Source organism: Egretta garzetta, unplaced genomic scaffold, assembly GCF_000687185.1.
Source record: "Egretta garzetta isolate BGI_Z169 unplaced genomic scaffold, ASM68718v1 scaffold280, whole genome shotgun sequence".
NCBI lineage: Eukaryota > Metazoa > Chordata > Aves > Pelecaniformes > Ardeidae > Egretta > Egretta garzetta.
Window position 1 is genome coordinate 888,974 of NW_009258219.1, and position 8,800 is coordinate 897,773.

At 38.2% G+C, this 8,800-nt stretch overlaps 1 protein-coding gene and 1 non-coding gene across 3 annotated transcripts in view; both read right to left on the reverse strand.

Moving 5' to 3' along the window:
* The window catches only part of TIMM23 (translocase of inner mitochondrial membrane 23), a 22,412-nt gene extending 13,647 nt beyond the window's left edge, over positions 1–8,765 (reverse strand). The window contains exons 1-5 of one of the 2 annotated variants that reach the window (XR_004841270.1): positions 8,562–8,686; positions 5,868–5,961; positions 5,560–5,644; positions 3,187–3,245; positions 497–607 (exon numbers count right to left, since the gene is read on the reverse strand). Coding sequence is in view for 1 of the 2 variants with exons in the window: in XM_009634527.2 (XP_009632822.1) it covers positions 497–607; positions 3,187–3,245; positions 5,560–5,644; positions 5,868–5,961; positions 8,562–8,612 (400 nt within the window). In the remaining variant the exon portion in view is untranslated. Of the gene's footprint in view, positions 1–496; positions 608–3,186; positions 3,246–5,559; positions 5,645–5,867; positions 5,962–8,561 lie in introns of both variants that reach the window. The other variant, XM_009634527.2, reaches the window with a different exon arrangement.
* On the reverse strand, positions 3,832–4,034 carry LOC118451926. Its single transcript, XR_004841520.1, has one exon. It is a non-coding gene; the product is annotated as a small nucleolar RNA SNORA74 (small nucleolar RNA).
* Positions 8,766–8,800: the final 35 nt, after the last annotated feature.

Sequence of the window (8,800 nt, forward strand, 5' to 3'; positions counted from 1 at the left end):
CCAGCTGAATTAAAATTGGATTCTTTCCAACTCACACAGGACTAACAACAATCATGACAGCCAAATTAAAGTTTGCTATACACTGAATAAAAACTCAAAAGTTTACACAGATTTATAGTTAGATTGTATAAAATACATACCCAGCTCATTCTCAGCCATGTTTCTCAGGTATAGCAGCAATAAAACCAATAGTTTCTCAAGTCCATGAGTGGATGCAGGCAAATGGGAACTACCTTCCAAAGTGAAAGGGGGTGAGCAGGGGGAGGAATACACAAGAACACAGCTTGACTGCATCAGGATGAAAATTATTACAAGTGATTCATGTGATAGTACCTGGAGCTACAAAACCCCTACATTCTAGTTCTACGTTCCTAGTGTACCATTTTTACACTGCCAATTTTCAGAGCAGGACAGTATTTAGTGCAAGTAATGAGAATCCTAGTAACTAGGATAAAGCACAAAGCAACAAAAACTAGAAACATTTTTGCTACTTTACCAGTGCTCTTGTATAGCATTCCTGTCAAGGTTCCAGCAGCTATGGTGTTCAGGTCATCTTCTGCACCTCGTGTTTTTTCAATGATGACTCCGAAAGCACTGTAAAGTAGAGCTGGGAAAGAAAAACATATTTAAAAAATTCAGGTTAAAACTCCCATTATCTGAGACACAAGGCTTAGAATAACCCAGGCTGGTATAACTAATATTTAGACTATGCTTCCGAAGCACAGATCTTCTGTTTATTTAAAGGGGGGATCCCCTGCCCAATCCTGTCTTTGGTGGTTTTTTTCCAGACCTATTTCTATTTTACAGATAATTTTTCTTTCTCTAGCTATAGTTTGGTTATAAAGTAGCATTCTTCATGACATCTAGCACTGCCACAAGATGTGATAAACATGCGATATAAAGCACTGACTGAAGTTTAAGCCCATTTTGCTAGTTCTTCAAATTTATTTAAAAAACTTTTGAGGTTTAACTTTGTACTGGCAGGCTTTATACTGTCTTCTGTGGATGGCGTTCACCTAAACTTAACAACACTATCTAGGTAGCAGAGAAAATTGTTGCCCACATGCAACCAAGATGAAATGCAAGTTAAGTGCAGCATTCAGATCACGTTATCAAGAGCTGGAGTACAATGGGCTACGTTTCCCTTACAGATGACTATTAGATTGCTTGGGATTTGACATTTACAGATGCTTCACCTCTGCCTGCATATGAAAACTTTGTCCCTCAGGGGCCTTTTGCTTTGGGAGACTTTGGGGACTGTCCCGGAAAGGATTAGAAAAAGAAATGCGTAGGCTTTAGTATGGATACATATATAATCTATGCATTTTGAAGAAGGGAGAAGGCACCCCCATCCTCACCCCTCATGACATAATCCTATTTTGTGCTGACGAAGACCAGTAGAGTATGTCATAATTTTCAAGTGGTAAAGACACCATGCCACTTTAATTCATCCCTTGTCCTCCAAGAATTTGAAATCTTTACTTCTGCTATAAAGCATGTAAATCCTTCATAAACAACCATATTAATGTAGATGAGCTGAACAGTAGCACCTTTCTCTGTTCAGCATAGGCAGTGGTATTTTACCTTGTCTTTGTAGCATGTAGTATTAACAACGAGGGGAAGGAAGAGCTGAATTCAACAACGTTTTTAAAAATAGTTTAACATAGATGTTGACAAAAATTGTCAGCAGTAACAAAAGGAATCTTTGAGGTAGAGAAATGCTGCAGAAGTGAAATAAGATGCAAAAATACTTCAGGTCCTTGAAAGAAGCTTCTCTGGTAGCTAGGACAAGGCAGACCTGTATCAAATCCCAAAATATCAAGTTCTGCTTAACTCTGTGACTTGGGAGGCCATATTTTATAAGAAAAATAGCAATTTGTTACTGGAATGCACAAACATTTTCTTGAGTAATCTTTCTTCAAACACAGCTGAAAAAACCTGTTAATGTGTCACTTAACCTGGAACCTTGAACTGCAGTGTGCCTGCATCTCAGTTTTCAGACATGTTTTGATTGGATTTGGAATAGAAAATGAGGGGGGAAAAAAAAAACCCAGACCCAAAAATTGCACCGTAAAACTCACTAGGCAATATGCATCTCTTATGAGAAGTCCCATTCTCACTGCAGTTCAGAATCCCATCTCTAACCATGACCTCTATATTATGCCTCAACAGCTGATTTCTGAGTTAAATGGGAAGCTAATGTACTATTTGGAAATAAGACTGAAAAAAATGTAATAAACGTAACTTAGCCTATGCTTTGATGCATTTTTCAAAATTCAAATATACATAGATTGGGTTATAACATGATGTAATCTCTGTTTTAAATATTGCTAATTTGTCTTCTATTACCACTTTGTGGGACAATGAATTCCATCATTAATCTTTGTCAAAATAATTTCATCAGTTTTGTATTTCTCCTTTCAAAGTAACTGAAAACCCTTTGCTCTTTTAAGACTTGGAGGGGGGAGAAGCCAAACAGCTTGTATTCTCTAGGGCACTAGTTATTCCGCTGACTTTTATGAAGTCATGTGAAGTTTTTCTGAGGCATCTGGTATGATTTTATTTCCTGCCCCCCTCAACCTCAGTTCACAGAATTTTCTTTCTCATACATCAGGCTTTTGATAATTTTTTTCTCTTTTTTTCTAACCTGTATTCGTTATAAGCAATGTTTAGATTTAAAGTGGGTGGTGTTGTATGTGATTTTTCTAGCTAAGCTACCACCATAAAAGGATAAATCTTTGTAGTCACTATCACATTTCTTCTACAGATAAAAATTTTGTGAACTCTTTAACTGGAAACAGACATCAGGCAGTTGCTCATATGACCACTGAATCCCTTCTTAGGTTATTAAAGTTATTTCAGAAGTATTCAATTACAAATTGTGAATTAACTGGAACTTAGGTAATGCTTACTTGTTGATATATTTTTCAGTTATTCCATAGCTAGAGTTCTTGTTTGTAATATACTAAAAATGTTGGCATTTAATTACAGGCTTTTGGCTACTTATGCTTCAAATCCTATTTTAGCCTTTAATTTCCTTTTCAATGTCTACTGAAATGCTCATGTCCCAAAGAAAAAAACCTGCCGTTCTTCCTGATGGATTTCATAATGAAGATTTAGAGAATACACTTTCCCATTAGTTACATCTTTAAACTGTTTTTCTTGCAAAATAACGAGTTTACTTACCCAGAGATCCCAGAGTGTTAGCCCATAACGCTCCTTGCCTTGTCACCATATTTAGAATTCTATAAAGGAGTTAAAAAGGTATTAAAACCTCTAGCTCTCTGTGTTTACAGTGAGGCAGTGTTTATGATAGTAGGCGTAATGTGTTTCACTATTCATTTGATTAATAAAACTGGAGTAATGAACCAAAAGCCCTTCAAAAGAAAACTGTAAGGAAAAGCACACAGCTTGGTAATACATAATCTCCTCCACCATGCATACTACAAATAGTAAGGCAGGCAATATGGAAGGCAAATATTTAGTCCTCAGGTCTTAAGAAAATCTCTCCTTTCAAGTCAAACTTGTACCTTACCGAGAATCCAATCTCTTCCCTTCAAATGACTTTCTAACCCTAGTTGATAAATGTTCCTGAGACAGAGGCTACACGTAGCTACTGAGAATGACCGATATATTTATGCTGATTTAACTGGGTAAAAAGAGCTCCAAGAAAGCTAGAGTCCAAGAGATAGAGGGACCATGTGTCAGGGAGCGTGGTGATGCTTGAACAAATAGGGTGGGTGTTAAAACCAAGTCTGAACCAAAGCATGTCAGGAAGAAAAGAGGCAATCTTTTGCACTTCCGTTTGTCAAACTTGGTATCCTGAGTATTTATGTATGCTTCCAGACTAGCACTAAAGAGGGAAAGCAAATCTTTAGTGCACTCTCAGGGAAGCACAATGCCACTTCTTCCTGGCATCAGCCGTCTCCAGAACGGTGACAACAGCAGCCAGAAGAAATGACTGATCTTTATCTCCCAGCAGTGTAACACTATCACAGGCACAGTACTGCTCTGGACAGCTGACTACCACTGGAACATAGTTTATCATTTAAAGCAATGAAAGTATCACACATTACATTCCTTCTGATTCAAGTTCATTTTCCACTACTCTTCCTGTTTGATAATTTTCATTAGGAGACACGGGCCATTACTGAATGTGGATAGGCAATGAGCTGAACAATAATGGAAAACTTCATTTTGAAACAAAAGATAAAAATCCAAGAGGCTAGGGTATTGACAATCTCCCCCTAATTACAACCCCCATTCTGTTAACTTTAGATGAATTCTGAATTGATGAGAAAATTCATTATTTTAATAACCACGATACACTATGAGATATTTGATGACAGGGGATTAACAGCAGAATTCAAATCCATAAAAATATTAATATCTGTGTACATTAAGAATTTTGAAGGAAATCTAGCTAGGCAAGTCTCTCTTCCCTGCATCTGATCAGGAAAACATGGAACGTAATACCCTGTTTCAAGGTGATGACCTTCAACAGGCCTTTTGCCTTGAAGGGCAAGGACTAACAGCAGTGTGTCCACTGACTGCCACCTGCTGGGCTTGACCCACCAAAGTTTATGCTTAACAACATGGTTTTGTCTGACTCGGCTCATTTGAATACATCAGATTTAATTCTGTTCATCTAGAACATTATGGAAGAGTCATAATTATAGTAGGGAATACTTTGGTTCTATCTTTAATACAAGAGATGGTAAAGAAGGGGATGAAGAGAAGATAAACAGTATTTTGCAAAGGAGCAGAGCCCCTATAAACTGAACTAGGAAATATTAAACTCCTCTAAAATTTCCCTTTTGCCAAAGAATTCTGGGAGAGTGAAAATGGTTTCCTCCAGTTATTTCACTCCTTTACTTTCCTATGTCTCCTTCACAGGCACCTAAGTTTTCTTACAGTTATGTCTAAACTACCAATAATTCTAGGAGAAGCAGGAAAAAAAGTGTTCCCATCTTTACTGTGTTCTTTGAAACAATCGGGTAAGGTGAAAACACGGGAATTCCATGGGTGTTCATGAACGCTGTAGTCCAGAACAACTTCCACCATTCAACACTCGCTTAGCAGCATGCACCAATGTCATCCCTAATGCAAATCCAGGCAGGCCCAGCTTCTGCATTTTAATCTCTTCCTGGGTTTGGAAAGTTTGGGAAAGAAGAGAGAACTCGCTCTCAGATAAGTCACAGCAAAAAATAGCTCAAACCAAATTGTGCTTCTTCTGGGAACACTTCAACATATAAAAACACTGTTTTGACTTTTAGGTAGATTTCTAGTAGATAACAAAGTAGTTTATTCTCAAAGATTTAAAAGTCAGAGGATATACCAATTGGCACTAAATGAAAAGCAAAAAGATTGCACTGAACATCATTATAACTAAAAACATTTCATAACTAGATGAAGACAAACACTGACTCTCATTTGTCCCCATTAAAACCACAAAAAAAAGATATATTTTTGCAGTATATTCAGATCTAACTTTGTACAAGCTGGGAGAAACAACTCTGTCACTAAGGTGTACTTTTTTTTTAAAGATTAAACACTTACTGTACATTTCTAGGTTTTGACCACGCCATATTCTGTGTCTCCTTCAAGCCAAGCCGCAAACCATTCAGCGCACCAAATGCTGCCCCTAGTTAGCATAACAGTTATTACTTTTTCAGAAGAAGAAAAAGGAACAAAAATAACAATACTAGAAGGAAATACTGAGAATGGACTCCAGTGTGTAGTCTGAAGTCAAATAGCTGTTTATGTAAGACTAGATTGCAGAACAAGCCATTTACAACCTCGTCTATTACTGTAGTACAGAGGTGTTACCTGGACAGCAGGGAAAAGTGAAAACCACAACCACCTACCTGTCATACAACATCCTCCAATGGTAAAAAAGGCCAGCTCAAATCTGCCTCGAGTTTTGTTGGCTCCTGTGGGCAAGATAAACTCATCTGTATCCTGAGGGAAAACAAAACACACACCTTTGTATTTTCCAAGTGTATCTGCTTCAAAACGTAGACCACATTAAAATTATTTATTTAATCCATACAATAACCTAAAGAAAAAACAGATACAACCAGTGTTTCTGGAAAACTGTTGTCTATAGTAGCAGAGAGATGGAACATACTAAGTGTATAATTATTTAATAACAATGAAAAAAGACTTTAAAAATATAAACTGAGAGCTTTTTTTTCCTAGCTGTCCTAACTTTTTATACATTACATCATACAGCCAAGGAACATAATATTGTGTGGATTGTTGGTTTGGTTTTTTTGCTTTAATAACTATTTGCTTAATTACTTATTATATCTTGCAGCAGGCAATACAAGACTCACTGACCTCTAAAAACCTTCCTGTTGTCTGATTATGTAGCACTGTTTCCTCACTGAGCAACCTATGTTGATGCAGTAATGCGTTAAGGTTTCCCACTACTCTGACACTAAACTGCCCCTGTACTGAAACAAGTATTTCCTTGCGCTGAAATAAGCGACCTATTTTGAAGACATGAAAAAAGCAAGGAATATATTGAAAACTACGGATGATCAGGCATGAAATATGCAAGGCTGGTAGTTTTTTACTTGTGCATCTTTCTCCTGCAGGGACAGGCTTGTGTTCTTGTCAATCAGATTGGTCTAAAAAGCTAGAGAAATGGGCTGATAACTAGCATGTGTGTAGAGATAAGGTGGGCCAAAGCACTTTTTCAATATGAGACACTGACAAGAAGCACACGCGTTGATAAGGTGCTAAAGCAGTAAGATCTCTTTTTATGCTTCTGTGCTTTCCAGTCATACTATTATTCACCCCCCCATTTAACTGATATATGACTGCAACAACTATAGGCTCAAGTAATTGTATTCCAAAGGGTGTTCTTAGTCCATACTTGGCACTAAATGTGGATGGCAATACAGAAAAAACAATACTTTTATCAATAAACTGAACGTACAATATGCTTTCTGTCTTCCCTGTAACGAGATATTTGGAGAAATTCAGTGCATACACTAGGTAGCAGTTTCTTACAGTTTTCACTATTGTCCAAAAAGTCAAGATGAAGCAATCACTGTCTGTATGTAACCTTTATGTTTCTATAGAGACAATAACCTAGGAAGCCCATCCTCTAGGTCTGTGACAAAGGCTGGCATGCTATTTTATAATGGATACCTGCTGAAGGTAAGAAAAACATTGCAGAAAACACATTGGTTTGTGCCTGCATTAATGGACTAACAAAGAAAGCGGGTTTTAAAGTCATGAGTTTTGCTGTAGTGTTTGTTATTATGGGAAGGCCAGGATCAAAATGTAAGATTCTCAACAATAAGGCTGACTTTCTCTCTGCATTCTGAAAGCAAATGGATGGTCTTTAAATACAGGAGACCCTCACCCCTCCACATACACCTTCACAGACAAACCAATTTTAAAGGCTTGTATTTTAAAAGTTTAAAAGTTCTTGTATTTTAAAATATTAGGTATGTCTTTTTCCTTGACTTTTTAGAATCACAGAACGGTTAAGGTTGCTAGAGAATCCACTTCAACCAGAGGCACATCCCCTCTTTTCTACTATTACAGGAATGTTAAGTTGTAATCTTGACTACAACAGCTTCCAGTGAGAGAGATATAAAAAACAGCCCCCTGAGCTGCATTCAGAGCTTTCCACTTACAAAAGAAGCAGTGACCCAGTGTACCATGAAACAAAAGGCACACAGATTAGCAGATACAACTGTTGACCTTCAGTGCTACTTCTGCAAAATTTACGTTCTCAGATAATATAAGCCCTATATATGTAAATATATAGAAAATACTAATTAAATAAAATCATTAAGACATGCATCCTTATTGGATTAGCTTAAACCTTTTCAGCTATAGTTAATATTGCCGAGAAAGGAAAACAGTATAGGATTTTAAATTATTTTATTTTCTTTATGGTGGCCTACAGGTCATCATGTGATGTTGATGAATATTAAGGTGTGTAAGTACAATAGCTACATTATTCTGTAGAATAAAATGGAAAGCTCTACTTCATGATGGTGTCCCTTCAGCTGGGAAATGACATAAGGAAAGTGGTGTGAACCTTGCTGCTGTGATGACAGCACATATGGTGACAAAGCCTGCATCAGGCCTAGGGTTTGGCTGAACACCTCTGAACTGATCGAATGCATCACCACACAGAAAACTCATCCATCACAACAGTGGAGAGCTTCTGGCTGCTCTTACTGATTGTAAGGGCTCAGTGGAGGGTGTGACAGGTAAGGGCTCAGTGGAGGGTGTGACAAATGCTAGAACTTGTGCAAGGGTGTGCTGGGGCTGTATGCCTCAGAGTAGGGAGGGAGTCCTCTTTTCACTAGTGGCAGGCTTATATTGACACGTCTGTCTTATCCTCTATATTAAAACTGGTTTTCTTTTAGATGCCATGGCACTGCAAGCTTTTATCAGGAGCAAGACTGAAAAAAAAAATTCCTTTCAACTCCCAGTACGCACTGCACAGCACTGCAGGATTTTTGAGGTCTTCGCATACGACCACACAATCGAACCCAGTTCAACCCGATGAAAACAAGCCGCCGTCTCACCTGTACTAGATACCTGGGGTCCAAGTTTAAATACGGCGACAAAGGGCTCATTCCAGTTACTGAAAGGAAAAAAGCAGAATACTTTAACACCGATTTCCTTAGTAACGATTTCTCATCCGGTAAGTTCCGAGGGGGCAGGCCTCGCGCGCGCAAGCAGTGAAAATTCTGCCGTCGCGTTGCACAACCGACCGAAAGCCGACGCCGACCGACAGCCCCCGCAGCCGGGAAGCGCCACGGGC